The 20,614-nt window shown below is 39.2% G+C and overlaps 1 protein-coding gene across 2 annotated transcripts in view; it reads left to right on the top strand.

Annotated features, from left to right (window-relative positions):
• gpr158a (G protein-coupled receptor 158a) overlaps positions 1–20,614 on the top strand; it is a 105,148-nt gene that overhangs the window by 77,203 nt on the left and 7,331 nt on the right. Inside the window, exons 6-11 of one of the 2 annotated variants that reach the window (XM_047349699.1) lie at positions 2,870–2,979; positions 3,785–4,023; positions 7,842–7,980; positions 18,283–18,388; positions 19,837–19,983; positions 20,082–20,165. In XM_047349699.1, coding sequence (XP_047205655.1) covers positions 2,870–2,979; positions 3,785–4,023; positions 7,842–7,980; positions 18,283–18,388; positions 19,837–19,983; positions 20,082–20,165 — 825 coding nt within the window. The remainder of the gene's footprint in view (positions 1–2,869; positions 2,980–3,784; positions 4,024–7,841; positions 7,981–18,282; positions 18,389–19,836; positions 19,984–20,081; positions 20,166–20,614) is intronic. The other variant, XM_047349698.1, reaches the window with a different exon arrangement.

Raw genomic sequence — 20,614 nt, 5'->3', positions numbered from 1 at the left:
ATGTCGTCTCAGATGTTTGTTTCTTTCTTTTTTTAAGCTGGCATTTTTCATGTCGCTGGAAGGCCATCAGTGTTGGTTTTGTCTTTTAAATCTTTTATTTGGCAGTATGGACTGTCCACATTTCAGTGTGTTTGTGGGTCTTTTGCAGAAAACATGGGTTGATGCCCTCCTCTGGGTCTCAAAGGCAAAGCTTTCAGCGATGTTAGCACGCTCGGGTGTTCTATTTGAAGAACGGTTATGAAATGTCATTGCCTGTTTTAACTGAGTGATGCAGTTTATAAAAGTCTCTTTAGAATCACTCTGCAAAATTACTTCTAGTATCACTGATTAAAAGCTGTAACAACAGCTACTGGATGCAGTATTTTTTATGTTTTTTTTAATGTTTTTTAGGAACTAGTGGCCTTTATTTTTCCATGTTTTTTTCCAAAAGTGAGCTGACAGGAAATAGGGTGGAGAGAGGGGGAAGACATGCAGCAAACGTTAACAGGCCAGGACAGCTGCGTCGATAATTAAGGCCTCTGTACATTGGTCATGCGCCCATAATATAAATATTTTTTTATTTAAACACACTTGTCTATATAAGCACTCAGAGCAGTGATTATAAAGTTTAAAACAGCTAAAACATAGCTGAAGAAGTACAACAATGCAAGAGGGAGAATGGTTAGAGTGGAAAAATTTACAATATTTCATATGACTTTTATGCAGATGATGTTCAGAGGTCCTCAAACTGTCTTGACTTACTTGACTAACAGAAAGAAATGAACTGATACCGCTAACTGGTAAAAAAAAAAAAAAAAAGAAATAAAGCTCCCTTGGACTGAGCTTGGAGAATACAGAGTCTCTGATATTTGCACCTGAAAGCATTGTCTCTCTGATCATTCAACAGACTGGACATTTGAACTCTATCATCAAGCCTAACATAAGGAATTTATGTGTTGTCTTTGACTAATCACTGTCAAAGGTCAAAGCTGAGAAAGATGGAGTCAGAACAGGAACAGGAACTTGAGATGGTTAGTCAGGATTTTATTTCCTCTCATCTAGACGATCATAAGACCCTTTAACATGCATGAGGAATAAAGCCGTTAATCGTATTCAGTTGGTCAATAACTCTGCAGTGAGACTCTTAACTGGAAGAAACAAAATACCTTATATGACACCAACTGACTTTAACCTTTGTGGCCATGCATGGTCAAGCTCCTTCTATTTGTAGTCCAAGGGCCAGGAAAACTAAAGTGGCTCGCTTTTCCAGACTTTTACTGGAACCTTATGCTTTGGTTAGATAAAACCAATGTTGAGCTTTTAAGCAACAAACACAGAAGGTTGGGCTGGACTGAAAGAAATAATGAACACATTCAAATGTACGCCAAGCCCACTGCAATGTATGGTGGATGATCTGTCATGCTGTGGGCCTGTTTCTCCTCCTAAGTCTCACAGAACCTTGTTAGAGTCCACAACATCATTAACTCTAGAATGTTGTGTTCTTTGTTAGAGAACTGGAAATGCGTTGTTATTTGGTCTTTTTGTAGGATAATGATCCAACATGTCTAAATCAACACAGAAAAGGTTCACCAAGCAGAAAATCAGTCTTCTTGTGTGGTCATCTCAGTCCCCAGACTTAAACACTATAGAAAAACTTTGGGGTGAGCTGAAGATGAGAGTTAAAGAGGGAGCATAAGACTGGATGATTTAGAGCAAGGGTGTCCAAAGTATGGTCTGGGGGCCATTTGCAGCCTTTGACTGATTTTTTTGTGGCTCCTAACCACAATTGAAGAATGGTACAAATTTGGTTTTTCGCTTTTATTTATATTTCATAGTAAATAGGATCGCAAACATTCAGCAACTTTTACTTAGAAGGAAACTTCAGTATACCTTTTCCTATCGGCTAAACACAGCACGTGCACAAGAGGAATGACTGACCCATTTCCCATTGTTGCTGCTAAGCGCAGACAGAAAAAATGTCCACCCCTGCAAATATTGGGAAGCTACGCCTTGCTTTTGAGAACGCAAACATAGGATTTTGGTCTACAATTATTTACAGATCCCTTTCCCAAACAAATTAGATTACTCTGTTTGTTTTCATTAAACTGTTGCACCTTCGGTTTATTGTTGGGCATAACCAGAAGAAAAAATCATATAAAATTAAATTTGCATTTGATTTTTTTTTTATTCACATTCTTGTGGCCTGTGAGTGCTTTCAACTTGACCATTTGAGTTTGAATACCAGCGATGTACAGAGATTGTCCAAAGAGGAATGATCAAAAGTCCCTCTATGCAAGCGCCAACCTTGTAAAATATTGTAGGAGAACACTAAGTGCTGTCCTGTTGGTACAAAGGTTGGTATTAGTAGCAGGCTGTAGGGAGGCAATAACTGTGGCTGGTGCTGTGTTACCTACTAGGACAGAGAAAACAAGCTACATCTGCAAACACTGCATATTAACTGAAGCATGAACAGATTCCATCTGCTGGTTTATGTGAAAAAGTCTGAATCTCAGTGGGCTGTTCAACTTTATAATAAAACTTTTATTTTTTTCCTTGTTTGTGGAGACAAAGATGCTTCATTTTACGGCCCTACAGCTTTAGCTTTGATAGTTAGAAGAGTGTAAAAGTGAATGCTATCAGTGTTAAACGATTTGAGAGAACATGCAACCAACAAACAGCGTGTTAATGAGCGGCAAGGTCACGCAGTGAATGAAACTGCCAGAAACCCCGTCTCGCTGCACGAGATGCTAGATTAGAGCAGTTTGAACAAACATTTAAATAATAAGATTACTTCAGTGTTTATACAGCGGTTTACCCGTGACCTAATTAAATTTCCCAGCAATCATTATCTTTCAGATGAGAACCCTCACTCGCTTTTCTCCCCTTTCAGGTTGGGATTCTATACTTCCATCCAAGTTTTTTCCGCTGCATCCTGCTGCGTTGGGTTCGACTGCTGGGCTTCGCCACCGTCTATGGGACGCTCACTCTTAAGCTGTACAGGTATTGTCAATTATTCACTCCCAGAAGCAAGAGTCAAGAGGTTGTGTGTTTCTCAGCTACTTTATCAAAAGATTTATCATCCATTCCCTGCCAAGTTAAAGCAATTAAGAAAACAGGATGCTCTTGCAATGGCTAACCTAAATATACTATTGAGAGCTGTTGGCAGCGATGTGTTTTCCAACAGTGATTATTGGTAAAAATAAAAAAAAACAGCGTCTGGGCCGTATTTAAAGTGGGATACCTGAAATTGTGTGTGTGTATGGGCCTGTTTTTAAAAAAAATATGAATCTGTCAAAAGCGGAGATGAAGATTAAGAAGATGAGGGTAAGTGATGTCTTATAAGTGGACATTAACGTACAGTGCGGATCAATTTTTGATGGGGGGCTCATTAGTAGGGAGCGCTGTGGAAATTACATCAACGTTGCTTTGAAGGGCAGAGCCTAGGAATAGCAACTTGGTCATGTGTTTTAATGTCTCTTACACAATGATTTGTTTGGACTTAGGGACCCTTTTTGCAGCATTTCAATGAACCTCTGGTTAAAATTAGTTTTAAGACTTTTTACACATCTTTACCAGGGGAAACAACAAGTGCGAACAGGGCTGTATAAAAGGTTAGATGTTCAAATTTTGACATTTGCTTAGGAAATATGGAAAATTAAAACAGAAACAGCAATTCAAGAGTAAACCTATATCCTGTAAAATTTTATTAGATGCAAGGTTCGACACAGGAAAGGACATTGTGTCCTGACACACAGTGATGTTTTCTTTCTGGTGGCATTTCTCAAGCGAGCCTCTTCCTCCGCAGGGTGCTGAAGGTTTTCCTGTCCCGCACGGCCCAGAGGATCCCCTATATGACCAGCTGGCGAGTGCTGCGCCTGCTGGCCATCATCCTGCTCATCGTCTGCTGGTTCCTGGTGGCGTGGACATCTGCCGTCTGTCAGAACCCAGACAGAAAGTTGGCCCTCATTGATGTGGGCTATACGCCCGACGGGAGTCAGTTCGGCATGTGCCTCCTGGATCGCTGGGACTACATGATGGCCGTCGGTAAGCACTGGAGTCCGCCTCCTTTCCTCTATAGTGCATGAGTAGATTTAAAAACATGTCACTCTGAGTGTGTGTGAGAAAACATGGGGTATCGGATAGATATCTGGCAGAAATTCAAGAAATAAATAGTTTGGAGTTATGGCTTTAAAATGAGAAAAAAAGTGTACCTGATTGCATTCGGTGGCCAGATTACATTGCACAGTGATTAGAAATAAAAATATTTATAGGGTTATTGAAAAGTATTTGCCCCATGATTTAACATACATGTTTCAGATCATTAAGCAAATTTTAATATCAGACAAAGATTACCTGAGTGAATACAAAAACGTATTATTTATTAAGTTGAAAAAACTGTCATAACCACCGAGACCCGATGTGAAAAAGTGATCCTGAACCTAATAGCTGGTGGAGCCTTGGTGACAACAACTCCCAATGAGTTTTAAATATTGCAGTGGAGGAATGTTGGACCATTTCTTCTTTACAGAATTGCTTTAATTCAGGCTTTAACTAGGCCACTCCAAAAGCTTCCTTTTTTGAGCCATTCAGAGTTCGACTTGCTGGTGGGCTTTGAATCATTGTCCTGCTGCAGAACCTCAGGTGAGCTTGCGCTTAAGGTCACAAACTGATGGATGGGCATTCTCCTACAGGATTTTCTGGTAGAGTGCAGAAGTCATTGTTTCATCACTTAGTCGTCCATATCCTGAAGAAACAAAACAGCCCCGGACCATCACACTACCACCACCATGTTTGATGTCTGAAATGTGTTAGTTTTACCCCAGATCTAACAGAAAGCACACCTTCCAAAATGTTCCTCTTCTGTCTCATCAGTCCACAGGATATTTTACCAAATGTCTTGCGGATGTTTTTTGGCAAATGTGAGTTGGGCTTTTTTGTTATTTTCGGTCAGCAATAGTTTTGACTGTGGGAACTCTTCCATTATGCAGTTTTTGTCCAGTCTCTTTCATATTGTTAAATCTTGACATTTGACCTCAACTGAGGCAAATGTGGTCTGCTGTGCTTTAAATGTTGTTTTGGGTTCCTTTTGTGACCTCCAACCACAGAACATGTTTGACAGACCGGCCACTCTTGGGAAGATTCCCACCTATTCCATGTTTTCTCTTTGTAACCCATTCCAGGCAGATAGATGTCAGTGACCAATCTTTTCCAGCATTTCTTTAGATTAGGACATGACGTGTTGCTGTTTGAGATTTTTAAACCTACTTCATGTTGTCAGACAAGCTCTGTTTAATTGATTCCTTGATTCTACAAGTCAGCCAGCAATCAGCCCTGGGCTTGAATAGAGAAATTGCACTCAGGTGTCCCAAAACGTTGTTAATCACAATAAATTCAAGTTTAACGAGGGGGGCAAGCACTTGTTTTCATAGGGAAATGTTGGTTTGGATATAATGAATGAAATCTTCCATTAAAAGCTTCATTTTATATTTACTTGTGCAAATTCAACTGCAGAGTACATTGTTATGTGTTCTTTTATACAGATGCACAATAATAATATAATAATAATATTAATAACAATACTGTGTTCAGGCCAGAAAGATTTTTTTCTTCCTCCACAGCGATGCTCCTTTTTTTGCTGTTTGAGGGGAAGAGTGCAGAGGAAGGCAGATTAGAAATCAAATACGCTCATCTGTTGTTTCCTGTCTGCTTCATGCCTGCTGGTAGTCTTTATGAGAGAAAGAAGTTGCTCCTGACAAACAGATGGGCCACAAGCAGAGGCACCATGCTGTGCTACTGTACACTGAGCATGCAGTCTCTTTCTGTTCATTAGGTCGTAAAAATAGGATATGCAAGTCAGCTTTGTCTCTGCCTGGGCACCGGTCGAAATTCAGACACACCGGGAAGCAATAAATCTTTCAGATTTTAAGAAATACACCTGCTTTGGCACGCAGTAAGAGGTCTAATTCTACTGCAGTCCTGTGTGGTTAATGTTCTGCCTTGATCCAAAACAATACTATAAATTTAAGGAAGCCTACAGCAAATGGAGCCTTACTGAATGCAGCAAAAACTACACTTTCAAAACTAATTTTCTTTCAGTACAAAAACAAAATAAACAGAATATTGCTGACCAATCAGAAACAGTTAGACTTTAGTATTTTGGCATTATAAATAATTCAAACATGCTCTGTGAAATGGATACCACGTAAAAATGGAATCTTTATTAATTCTCAGTTTGCTTTGAAATCAAGAAACATTTCAGAAAAATGAAATATAAAAACAATTACTACACTTTCACTCTTCTTCAAGGCCATATGAATGAGATCAGGACAAAAATGCATAAATCTGCACAGATTTCAACCATAGACAGGTACAAAAAACAAAAAACATACCAATTTACTGCATTCACTGATTTAAAAGATGACTTTTAAAAATAAACTTGTGTCCAAACATGCAGGGCCCACCAACTCTGGACAAATTCAATTAAAGAAAAAAGAGCTTAAACAGAGAACTGATGTGTGTTTAATATCTGATGTTAGAGCTTTAGTCAAACAGCATTCAATCCAAAAGATTATATGTAACACAGCAGAACCAGAATGGCTTCTTTAAAGTTGTATAACAGTGCTGCATCTCTCTTACACCATGTTTATACTAAATGAAAGACTGCATTATGACTAAAGAATCAGCAAGAAACTGGATGATCTTTTCAAGGTCCTAGGGAGGTCTTCTGGGATGTCTTAAATTCACAAAGGAATTTGTGTTTGTGAAATAAGTTAGTGCATTCTTCTAAATCTGAAACTAGATGCAAGGCAAATGTGCTCTCAAAACCGAGCAAAAAAGCTAAGTGCACTTTGTCTGCTTTCTGTTGGCTGCTATGCAATTTTCTTACAATTAAATGATGCATACTGCATGTATTAGAAGAATGTCATGCATATTTCTGTACAATACTGGAAAAAAAAGTCGATTTGTGCTGTCATGACCAAAGATGTTTGTGTCATACACATTCTGCAGAAAAAAATACCACCTGCTGAAACGTAATGGTGATTACAAAAATGTATCAGGGATGTTGCACAAGGTTGATATGATCTTCTCTTAAAGTGAGACTTGCCTGATATTTGTTTGAAATATCAAATACATAAATTATCTAAATTAAATTTCAAATCATTTTGTTATCTTTGTTAAAATACAACATCTAAAACAAATGATTGCAAAACATTGTAATAGAGGATTTACCTGTAGAGGTCAGCAAACAAAACTCAAACAAATTAGCTCTGTGAAGAGGATTCATCTTTTGGTCAGGAGTCTCTGTTCTGCTTGGCCGTGGAGCTGAATGTGAGACAAGGTACCGCAGGGAAGCAAGGAAATGTTTATAAGACCAAATCGCATTATAAAAGTTGAAAGTCTTTGGAAGCTGAGGGAATTAAACCTCATATTTTTTGGTGCTGCATCTCAGCTTGGTAATGCAGCTCCAATATGGTGGAAAGGAGGGCCCTGCAGAGGATAGTGAGGGGAGCCAAAAGGATAATTGAAGCTCACCATTGCTGATGCTCTGCCATTCATGTGGTTGAGTTGCATAATTCAAGCAGGTCACACCAGGCTTTTCACCACAGTGGAATTTAGAAACATTTGAACTGAGCTGCAATGAAGGCGCTTTGGGATTTAGTTATCATCGTGAGAATACAACCACAGCTGCCACCATAAACTTTGTGGAGCAGAGGGTTTTCCGGTGTGGAGTAAGCAGGTAGAATTAGGAAAGTTTCCGGGTGATGCAGACTATTTGACATGCGTGCATGATAAGGGTTCCTGGTCAGCATGTTGATGATGCTTACCATCATGTTTTCTTTTCATTTGCTTTCCTTTTACAGCTGAGTTCCTCTTCCTGCTATGGGCCGTGTACCTTTGTTTTGCTGTGAGGACCGTGCCGTCGGCTTTCCATGAGCCTCGATACATGGCCATCGCTGTTCACAATGAGCTTGTGCTGTCAGCTATTTTCCATGTAATCAGGTAATCTCCCCTCTGTTCCCATTCATCTGGCCCTCTCAATTCATATAAGGAGTTGAAACCAGATGTTTACATACCTTTTGTAAAAGGACACATAATTTGTAAGCAAAAAACTCATATCAGACTAAACTTTTCCTGTTTTAGATCAGTTAAGATTACCAAAATTATTTGTATTTACTAAATGCTATAATTATAAGGTTGCGAATGTTTATGACTTTCTTCAAAGTCACACACTAAGATTAATATGCCTTTAAAAACATTTGGAAGGTCGAGATGATTAACAATGGATTTATAAGGGCATGATTTATTAATTGCTAAATTAACATTTAAGCAAATAGAGGCACCTGTAGGTGTATTTTAAGGCAACACCTCAGAAAAATAGCTTCCTTGTGTGACATCATTGAAAAATCTAAAGAAAACCAAGACATCAGAAAAAGAATCTCCACAAGTCTGGTTCATCTTTAGGTACAATGTTTAGAACCCTGAAGGTTCATAAGTCTCAAGCATAGACTGCATGTGAATGTTCATCTGCCACACTGTTTAAGAAATGTGTCCCAGAGATGAAATTATATCGGCACAAAATGTGACAATCAACCACAGGACAAAATTGACCTGGGTTTTTGTGATGCAGGAAGGACTGGTGCACTAGACAAAATATCCTGAGGAAAGAACATTAAGTGGAAATATTGAAGCAACATCACAAGACAGAAGCCAAGATGTTAAAACCTGGGACAAAAAGATATACTTAATGAACAATGACCCTAATTCTAGCATTATATTAGTTAGAAAGTGGCTTATGAACAACAAAGTCAATGTTATGGAGTGGCCATCATCAAGCCCTGATCTCAGGTCCATCAAAACATTATGGACAGAGATGGAAAGGTGCCAAAAGGAATGGGTGAAAAGATTGTGGAAGCATGCCAAAAATGTTTATAAAGTTTAAAATGCAATTTTATTAAACCCTAAGAAAATCTTTGCAAACCTCTGGTAATTCTACTTGACCTAAAACAGGAAAAGTTTAATCTAATTTAAAGGTCGACAGTAAGCAAAATAAGGTTCATGTTTTTTTTTTTATACTGTATATGTAAATAGCTGGATTTAATTATAGAAACTTAAATGAGTCCCATCTTAAAATATGAAAGTGTAGTTCTCTGTTCCCATTCATTCAGAGATTTTTCTCTTTGAAACAGCAAGTCAGAAAAGTTCAAAACAGAGTTTTGAACTTTTAAAGGTTCCTTTAAAATCAAGTTCACACATTTTACATTAGCTCACTGAACACCTTGTTAGTATCAACTCTAGATGCAGCCTGTTTCTCTTCTTCCTAATTTTTTAGCTGCTGCCCACGATTCTTCATTCAGATATTAAACATCAGAAGACCGAGGCAAATCAGAAACACACAACCAACCCGTTCAGGTCCTCCACACTTATTGTCACCTCTGGTAAAAACATAAAATAAAAATAAAATAGATTTTTAACTTTTATAAAGTTTCATAAAGTTTATGAAATATTTGATACAGGTTATGATTTTCACCCGCTGTCATGTGTTAGCACCTGTGTTGTGGTTATTCTGCATCTATCCATCAATCTGGTTTAAATCTTATCTGTCTGACAGATTCCAGTTTGTTCATGTAAATAATAAATCATCTTTAAACTTCAAGGTTAATTGTGGAGTACCACAGGGTTCAGTACTTGGGTCAATTCTCTTTACTATATACAGGTCCTTCTCAAAATATTAGCATATTGTGATAAAGTTCATTATTTTCCACAATGTCATGATGAAAATTTAACATTCATATATTTTAGATTCATTGCACACTAACTGAAATATTTCAGGTCTTTTATTGTCTTAATACGGATGATTTTGGCATACAGCTCATGAAAACCCAAAATTCCTATCTCACAAAATTAGCATATCATTAAAAGGGTCTCTAAACGAGCTATGAACCTAATCATCTGAATCAACGAGTTAACTCTAAACACCTGCAAAAAATTCCCGAGGCCTTTAAAACTCCCAGCCTGGTTCATCACTCAAAACCCCAATCATGGGTAAGACTGCCGACCTGACTGCTGTCCAGAAGGCCACTATTGACACCCTCAAGCAAGAGGGTAAGACACAGAAAGAAATTTCTGAACGAATAGGCTGTTCCCAGAGTGCTGTATCAAGGCACCTCAGTGGGAAGTCTGTGGGAAGGAAAAGGTGTGGCAGAAAACGCTGCACAACGAGAAGAGGTGACCGGACCCTGAGGAAGATTGTGGAGAAGGGCCGTTTCCAGACCTTGGGGGACCTGCGGAAGCAGTGGACTGAGTCTGGAGTAGAAACATCCAGAGCCACCGTGCACAGGCGTGTGCAGGAAATGGGCTACAGGCGCCGCATTCCCCAGGTCAAGCCACTTTTGAACCAGAAACAGCGGCAGAAGCGCCTGACCTGGGCTACAGAGAAGCAGCACTGGACTGTTGCTCAGTGGTCCAAAGTACTTTTTTTGGATGAAAGCAAATTCTGCATGTCATTCGAAAATCAAGGTGCCAGAGTCTGGAGGAAGACTGGGGAGAAGGAAATGCCAAAATGCCAGAAGTCCAGTGTCAAGTACCCACAGTCAGTGATGGTCTGGGGTGCCGTGTTAGCTGCTGGTGTTGGTCCACTGTGTTTTATCAAGGGCAGGGTCAATGCAGCTAGCTATCAGGAGATTGTGGAGCACTTCATGCTTCCATCTGCTGAAAAGCATTATGGAGATGAAGATTTGATTTTTCAGCACGACCTGGCACCTGCTCACAGTGCCAAAACCACTGGTAAATGGTTTACTGACCATGGTATCACTGTGCTCAATTGGCCTGCCAACTCTCCTGACCTGAACCCCATAGAGAATCTGTGGGATATTGTGAAGAGAACGTTGAGAGACTCAAGACCCAACACTCTGGATGAGCTAAAGGCCGTTATCGAAGCATCCTGGGCCTCCATAAGACCTCAGCAGTGCCACAGGCTGATTGCCTCCATGCCACGCCGCATTGAAGCAGTCATTTCTGCCAAAGGATTCCCGACCAAGTATTGAGTGCATAACTGTACATGATTATTTGAAGGTTGACGTTTTTTGTATTAAAAACACTTTTCTTTTATTGGTCGGATGAAATATGCTAATTTTGTGAGATAGGAATTTTGGGTTTTCATGAGCTGTATGCCAAAATCATCCGTATTAAGACAATAAAATACCTGAAATATTTCAGTTAGTGTGCAATGAATCTAAAATATATGAATGTTAAATTTTCATCATGACATTATGGAAAATAATGAACTTTTTCACAATATGCTAATATTTTGAGAAGGACCTGTAGATGCTTCCAATAGGTCAAATTATCAGGCGGCATGGGATAAATTTTTACTGTTACGCTGATGATACTCAGCTTTACTTATCCATGAATCCTGATAAACCCAACTAGTTAGATAGACTACAAGCATGTCTTGAAGACATAAAAACTTGGATGACTTTAAATTTTCTGCTTCTAAATTCAGACAAGACAGAAGTTGTCGTCTTTGGACCGGAGTCTTTAAAAAAGAAACTGCTTAGTCAATCACTTAACCTGGATGGCATTAAATTGACCTCCGATAATAAAGTAAAAAACCTTGGTGTTATTTTTCACCAGGGCATGTCATTTAAATCCCATATTAAACAGGTTTCTAGGATTTCTTTCTTTCATCTCCGGAACATTGCCAAAATTAGAAATATCCTATCTAGGAGTGACGCTGAAAAACTAGTCCATGCATTTGTTACTTCAAGGCTGGACTATTGTAATTCTCTACTATCAGGATGTCAGCTTCCCTTCATTGGCTCCCTGTTAAATCCAGAATAGAATTTAAAATTATCCTCCTCACATATAAAGCCCTTAATGATTTAGCTCCATCATACATCAGAGATCTGATGGTTCCATACGTTCCTAACAGAGCACTTTGTTCTCAGACTGCAGGTTTACTGGTGCTTCCTAGAGTCTCTAGAAGTAGAAAAGCAGGCAGATCTTTTAGTTATCAGGCTCCTCTCCTGTGGAACCAGCTCCCAGTTTTAGACCGTGAGGCAGACACCCTGTCTACTTTTAAGGATAGGCTTAAAACTTTCCTTTTTGATAAAGCTTATAGGTAGAGTGGCTTAGGTTATCCTGAGCTATCTTCCTTATTTTTTACCTCCGTCTTCTTCCCTCCCTGTTGGATGGAGTAAGGGGGAGTCAGGTTTAGCCTAAACAGGCTCAGTTATGGTTGAGGTGCATTTCTGCTACCTGTATGACCCCCTCTCTTTTCCAATGGTTATAATCAGTCTGACAGAGGGAGGTATCCCAATCCTTGTGGTTTTTAGTATAACAATGACCATCAGTGGGCTCTAGATGGACAAACTGTCTACTTTTAAGTCTAGGCTTGAAACTTTCTTTTTTGATAAAGCTTATAGTTAGAGTGGCTTAGGTTATCCTGAGCTATCTCTGTAGTTATGCTGCTATAGGCTTAGGCTGCTGGAGGACATAATGACCACTTTCACCCTCTTCGCTACATTCTCACACTACTCTCTAATTCTGCATTATTTGCTGTTATTTCAGCTTTTAACTTTGTTCTCTCTCTTTTCTCATCCTAGAAGCTACACTTGGCCTGACTCTGTGATTGTGATTACTTTATTCAACAGACTCATGGTCCACAAGAAAACAACAACACGACATAAAAAAGAGAAGAGAGAAAAAAAATAAAAATAAAACATTATAAAAGACTTGCATGCCAATGTTTCCACAGAGCCGACTGGTATCTTAGCGCACTAATAAATGGATGTGAAAGCATTACAATAAGACTGTTCAATGAGCTGCACAAACGACATAAACTTATATATCAGATTTTTCACAAGTGCCTGGAATGTTTTGACATGTGCATTACAAAACATCTCACTTGCACTGCTGAACCTGGGTTTCTTGAGCAGAATTCTCAAAGAGTCATTATAGGCAACCTTAAAGCATACTAGCTTTTTTAAATTTACACCACAAAGGAGCTGTATACAAGGATGTACAGTAAGCTTTAAATAGGCTTATTTTTACCTCATCAGTGCACATATGGAATTTCCTCCCCAGAATGTTTGCCTGGGCGTACAACATGCGACACTGCCGATAAATGTCATCATCATCACAGAGCTGGTCTGTGATGTAGTGACCCAGATATTTAGTTTTGGAACGAACATTTAACTTTTGCCCTGACAGAAAAAAATCAGGGAAGCAAAGTTGTTTGCCAGCTTTAGTCCTACAAACTAGTACAGGTCCTTCTCAAAATATTAGCATATGGTGATAAAGTTCATTATTTTCCATAATGTAATGATGAAAATTTAACATTCATATATTTTAGATTCATTGCACACTAACTGAAATATTTCAGGTCTTTTATTGTCTTAATACGGATGATTTTGGCATACAGCTCATAAAAACCCAAAATTCCTATCTCACAAAATTAGCATATTTCATCCGACCAATAAAAGAAAAGTGTTTTTAATACAAAAAACGTCAACCTTCAAATAATCATGTACAGTTATGCACTCAATACTTGGTCGGGAATCCTTTTGCAGAAATGACTGCTTCAATGCGGCGTGGCATGGAGGCAATCAGCCTGTGGCACTGCTGAGGTCTTATGGAGGCCCAGGATGCTTCGATAGCGGCCTTTAGCTCATCCAGAGTGTTGGGTCTTGAGTCTCTCAACGTTCTCTTCACAATATCCCACAGATTCTCTATGGGGTTCAGGTCAGGAGAGTTGGCAGGCCAATTGAGCACAGTGATACCATGGTCAGTAAACCATTTACCAGTGGTTTTGGCACTGTGAGCAGGTGCCAGGTCGTGCTGAAAAATGAAATCTTCATCTCCATAAAGCTTTTCAGCAGATGGAAGCATGAAGTGCTCCAAAATCTCCTGATAGCTAGCTGCATTGACCCTGCCCTTGATAAAACACAGTGGACCAACACCAGCAGCTGACACGGCACCCCAGACCATCACTGACTGTGGGTACTTGACACTGGAGTCAGGTCGGCAGTCTTACCCATGATTGGGGTTTTGAGTGATGAACCAGGCTGGGAGTTTTAAAGGCCTCAGGAATCTTTTGCAGGTGTTTAGAGTTAACTCGTTGATTCAGATGATTAGGTTCATAGCTCGTTTAGAGACCCTTTTAATGATATGCTAATTTTGTGAGATAGGAATTTTGGGTTTTCATGAGCTGTATGCCAAAATCATCCGTATTAAGACAATAAAAGACCTGAAATATTTCAGTTAGTGTGCAATGAATCTAAAATATATGAATGTTAAATTTTCATCATGACATTATGGAAAATAATTAACTTTATCACAATATGCTAATTGTTTGAGAAGGACCTGTACAAGTTAAACAAGGCAGGCGAAAGAAGTCCACCCTGACGCACACCATTACTCACACCAAAGGAAGCAGAGATGTCATTGCCCCATTTTACATGCATTTTCTGGTTAGAGTACCAGTAAACTAAAATTTGTGTAATAATATCTGGAACACCTCTCTGTTTTAATTTGTCAAATAACTTAAAGTGGTTGACACGATCAAAGGCCTTAGAGGCATCAATAAACCCAATTAACACAGATGAATTTTTCCTTAGATATGGTCTTGCTGCTTCTTTCAGGTTATAAATACAGAAATCAGTTCCCAACTTGGCTTTAAAACCAAATTGATTATCTGTTGTACTGATAAACTGATTGAGCCGACCAAGCAGGATTTTTTCTAATACTTTAGATATCACGCTAGCTAAAGCTATTGGTCTATAATTATTAAGGCTACCAACCTTACTAGCTTTGTCCTTAATTACCGGCACAAGGGTAACATAATAAGGAATCAGGCAACTGCCCATGGGTCATAAACCCAGAAAAACACATTGCAAGCAGCACAGCCACTTTTTGGTTAGCATATTTCAGATGTTCTGCTGTAATGCTATCAGAACCTGTTGCCTTATTCTCACAGAAATACACTATAGCCTGCTGGACTTCACTAGGGGTTATTATAACCGCATCACTCTTAGCAATGTTTCCCAGTCTGTGTCTACCTATGACACCTTTCTGGAGCGGGGCATTGTCCAAGCTTTTGCTGGCAACAACTTAATGTCACCCTCTACCGATGAACCACATAGCCCTGTCTTTCAGTGTTTAACCCTTTCTCTCTCCTAGACATAGCTACTGACTGAGCTTATACTGTAACTAATTATATGTGCTCTCTTTCAGACACTAACCTTGAAAACTGGCTCAAAGTTTATCTGTTCTTTCTTTCTAGGTGAAACAACTAAAGGAGCTACAGCCATTAACATTTACTTTTCCTACCCATAGAAAGGACTCCTGGATCAGTGCTTCTTTGTTCTTTTTGTGTCTCTGCTCTGTTCTCTCTAACCCCCAGTCAGTCGTGGCAGATGGCCGCTCACACTGAGCCTGCTGGAGGTTTCTTCCTGTTAAAAGGGAGTTTTTCCTCTCCACTGTCGCTACATGCATGCTCAGTATGAGGGATTGCTGCAAAGTCAACGCCAGTGACTGTCCACTGTCTCTACATGCTCATCCAGGAGGTGTGAATGCTGCAAGTCACTGACTGGATGCAATCTGCTGAGTTTCCTTAGACAGAAAAACTTTTTATCCAATTTGAATAAATAACTGAATCTAATTGCACTGTTCAGTGGTTAGGATTAATTTGAATGTATGTACCTGACTTTTGTGAAGTGCCTTGAGACGACGCATTGTGAATTGGCGCTATATAAATAAACCAAATTGTTTGCACTGAGGAAAAAAGCTCTGACCCCTAACAATTCACATCGTGCACTTACTGGCGAAACTGCGTAAACAGCTGCATGCAAACGGCAAACACATTTTGCAGTAAATATATATGAGGTTTTTTTTTCCGTAAGAATATTCTGAAAGACTGATGCATCCTTTCATCAGAAATCAGGACTTTTGTAGAAGCTGTTACTTAAAAGCTTGTTTTTACAGAGCTTTACAAAAAGTAGTTTTACAGCTTGAACTTCTTCATTATTACTCAGGAACCTCAATGTATTTTGTTGGATTTTATTTGATAAACCAACCCAACGCCGTGCACAATTATGAAGTGGGAGGAAAATAATACATGGTTTGCAATTTTTCTTTACATATAAAAATCTGAAAAGTGTGGCATTCAGCTGCCAGGAGTCAATAGTTTTGCCAAGTTTTTTGTGGCATGTCTGCAAGCTTTTTGAACCTAGAGAAAATAGCTCAAGCTCAGTTGAATTGGAGTTTTCAAGTCTTCCCTCAGATTGCCAGTTGGACTCAAGGTTTGGGGGAATTCTAACACAAGATTATTCTTTGATTTAAACCACTCCACTATGGCTCTGGCTGTATACTTAGGGTTGTTGTCCTGCTGGACAATGAACCTTCACTTCAGTCTCAAGTCTTCTGCGGCCTTAAAAAGGTCCTTCTCCAGTACTGACATGTTTTCCTCCATCAATCATCCCATCAACTCTGACCAACTTCCCTGGCCCTGCTGAAGAAAACCATGCCCATCGCATGATGCTGCCACCACCACATGGTTTGTTCAAGCTGATTTTTATAAAGTTAGTTTTCCTCCACACATAGTGTTTTGCACTTAGCCTATAAACTTCGGTTTAGTTCTCATCTGACCAGTCCACCATCCTCCACATGTTTGCTGCTGTGTTCCCACATGGCTTACTGCAAACGTCAAATAATTTTATGACAGCAATGGCTTTTTTCTTTCTACTCTTCCACGTAGGCCAGAACTGTGGAGTGCACAACAAATAGTTGTCCTGTGGACATGTTCTCTCACCTGGGGTTTGGATCTCTGCAGGTTGTCTAGAGTTACCATGAATCTCTTCTCTGATTAAGGGTCTCCTTGCCAGGCCTGTTATTAGATAAAGCAACACATGCAATGTTATGTCTACTACATGTAAGCTGAGAGCAAAGCCTTTATTCGTGTAATAGTGAAGTTCCTCCACTCTGCATGTCAGATCTCTGCACAAAGATGTTATAAATGAGCTGACATCACCGCAGCTATTCTTAGCTTCTAACTGAGAGATCAGTTAGCAGCTCCATGACATTACTTACTAATGAACAGCACCACATTGATTTATTTTTTATAACATTAAAGGTGAAATTATAAGCAGGCCTATTTCAGCTCTAAATTAATGCTCATTCCATTTTAATGTTTTGCAGTTTATTGTGTTGTAATTCTTTGAGGTTTTTGAACTCCATGTGATTTCTTTGTCATTGTGGCCAGTCCTCTAAGCCTTGTTGTGTGCTGGTCCTTTGCAGGAAGCAGCCAGATGACACCCTTAATAAATTAGACAGTTTTTTGGTGAGATGAGTGCATTTTGACGTGTGGCCATCTGGGGCCCCAGTCTACTCCGCCGCTTGTGAGATGCATCCATTCCTGTTCGTCTCACCAAGCTGCTACTTGATCCCACAGCGGCCAGTTAAAGCTCAGGCTTCTGAGTACGTTTGCTTTTTTCTTCGGGGGTTTGTTCAGGTGTAGGGATAAAAAAGAAAATGAGTGGGATTGAAATAACTTTGGGTCATTTGGGTGAGCGATGGCGATTCAGGTTGAGAAGAGACAACACGCCAAGGCTATTAAAACCTCATCTGCACAAAAACTCATAACCAAACACGAAGGAGGGGAGACTTCAAAGCTTTCAGGACATTTCACACACTGGACCTTTGCCTTCATTCATGCCTCCAAGCTATCACCACGGTAACTGTTCATTAATTACCCATTTGCTGACTTTAATGAAACTGCTATATGACATTTGCTTGCATTGCGGCTGTCCACTGCTTGAATTAGCTTCAGAGAGGACATGCCTTCACATCCTCAGCATGCACTGAACTGAAGTCCTGATAGTTCATTTTAAATAAAAGGCTGGAGTTACTCCTCACACCGCTTTTGTTTCAGCTTCTAATTATCTCATTTCCCACCGACTGCAACGCCACAGCCGACTCAGTGTATCGCTGATTGATGTAAAAATAGACCAGCTCTTGTGAGCAGATTAATGTCACTTTTCTTTTCTTTTTTTGCATACTTGTAAAAGATTGGAGAAGAATATTCCGTCCTGAGCTGCCAAAGCAATCACCCAGGTGGAACGATATATGAAACAGTGGAACTGACAAGTAGACAGTTTGTCCTGGAGGTCTCTTTGAAGAGGTTTAGAGCAGACACAGCAAAGTTCACAAATAGTCCTGGTCTAGGTAAACTGCAATGTGTTTTTGGTTTACTTTCTGTACGTTTAATTTCTTCCATATGTCCATTTTTATATATTTACTCCACAGGTTCACTCTTGCTCATGAACTCCATCCAGACTGGATGCTGCTGCTGTTCTTCACCCATACCCACCTGACTGTGACAGTTACTTTGGGTCTGCTGCTCGTTCCCAAGGTGGGCATAACGGTGTTTTTATGAACTGTGTACTTCACCTTGAACAAATGCTTGATCCAAATCCCCAAATCTTTTGTCATTTTCTCTCATTACAACCACAGATTTAGACATATTTTATTAGGATTTTATGTGATAAACTAACACAAATTAATGCAAACATGTGAAGAGGAAGGGAAAATAACAGTCAATTTAAAACATTTTACAAATAAAAATCTTAAAAGTGTGGTGTGCTTTCAAATTACTTGCAAAATATCTTAAGCTTAATCAGATTGGATGGAGGTTATTTATGAACATCAATTTTCAAGTCTTGCCACAGATTCTTAATTTAGGTCTGCACTTTGACTAGGCCATTCATTATAGTGAAAGCTGTAATGCTCCACTTTTGAAAATAAATCGGCTGGGCTTCTTCTTTGCATTCATACAACTATTCTAAGAACTGCCCTGCTGGACAGGACACATAAAAAAAAAAAAAGTGAAGCGAGCTGAATACAATGCATCCTACATAAAATCCAAATAAATAAGTTGAGGTTTTTGATAATAACATTGGAAAATGTGAAAACCCTTTAGGTTGAGGAATATTTTTGCAAGACGCTGTATGTATAGACACAATAATGGTTCATCCTCTGAGTTTAGTAGAAAAATCATGCATGAGCAATTAGCAGTAGGTGTACAAAGCATTTGCAAATAAAAAAAACTTTCATAGATCACAGTTAGGACTGAAATTATCCAAACTACAAACAACAACTTTGAAAGACATCAGCAAATCCTGGAATACTATTAATGAAGACAACTATTTAAAGATACAAACATTTCCAAGAAGGTCCTGGTTCTGTTCATAAAGCATATAAAGAAACGAGAAATTAGTTAAGACATTTGTACGGTATTGTACATGTTAAAGTGAAACATTATGTCTAATTACAGCTGTGGTTAAATATACATGTCATCACTGAAAAGAGCGGTCTTCATTTGAAGGTACTCAGAGAAATACAAAAAAATCAAGGAGCATATCCAAAATGGCACAGTAGAACATATGTTACATCTAGTCATATGTAACATATAGTTACATATGACTTTATTTACTGAGGGTAGTAAAAACACCTGTCTAATGAAAATCAACCCCTCACCGCCTGTGTTTTTGTTTCACAATAATATGACAAAACATTTGTGTTTTTGCTGTTAAACAGATCTTGAGTGATTGTTCATTTCATTGAAGCACACACAGGTATTTTATCTATGAACAGTCATGACTGGGCATTACTCCAACCACTAGATGGCTGCAATGTGCCTCCAATGTGACCCTTGGTTTGTGTTGAATATGCACCAACAGGCAATAGTAGTACACACAGGCCACCTTGACGAGGCAAATCCCCACAGCAGTCTACAAAGACTTGAAATTTTAAATATTGTTAAAGAAAGTTTTTCTAACCAGTTTAATAAATGTCCACCAGTTTCTGTTTACTGGAACCCACACGAGAGATGATATAGCCTCTGAGGCCTACGAGGACGAGCTGGACATGGGTCGTTCTGGGTCGTACCTTAACAGCAGCATCACTTCAGCTTGGAGTGAGCACAGTTTGGACCCTGAGGACATTAGGGTAAGCAGTACTTTCAGTTGCTTTCTGGTTATTTGCATAACCTGGCGATACGTTTAAATCCTCTACATATACTGAGCCATTCCAGTTTTTTATTGCAGACACCAGAAGAAATGGGCCATCTCAGTTCTATTAATGGCTGTGGCGTAAGGTCTTGCGACAGCCTTTGGGAAAAACATACTAACGTGAGCAGAGATATCTGTTTGTCTGTTAGAGCTGAAGAAGTCTCTCTACCAAAAGATTTGGGTGCCTTTAGAGTATTTTCTTGAGGAAGTGGTGTTATGATCACATCCAGGTTGCCTGGGAGCATTTATTGTGTTGGATGAAGATACAGATGGAACCAATGAAGGACCCGAGATTAGAGGCTGTTTCAGACCTAACACTAAAACACGCTGTTTCCTTATTTGATGCTGTCCAGAACAGTCCTGTCTTTGCTTTTCTTTCAACACGCATGTGATTTTTGAGTAGTGCGTCATTTAGCAGATGTTTGTAGTCATCGGTCATGGAGTTGTACTGCATGTTCTAAGTGGAGTAGATTGTGTGCTTTACCTGTGTAATTAAACGCAGGTACAAAACACATTCTATGATGAAATGTGTCTTGTACCTACATTTAAAACTATTTATAAGCTACTCA

The sequence above is a fragment of the Girardinichthys multiradiatus genome, chromosome 21 (genome assembly GCF_021462225.1).
Source record: "Girardinichthys multiradiatus isolate DD_20200921_A chromosome 21, DD_fGirMul_XY1, whole genome shotgun sequence".
NCBI lineage: Eukaryota > Metazoa > Chordata > Actinopteri > Cyprinodontiformes > Goodeidae > Girardinichthys > Girardinichthys multiradiatus.
The sequence above is the reverse complement of the archived record's forward strand: the minus strand, read 5'-3'. Positions and strand labels throughout refer to the sequence as shown.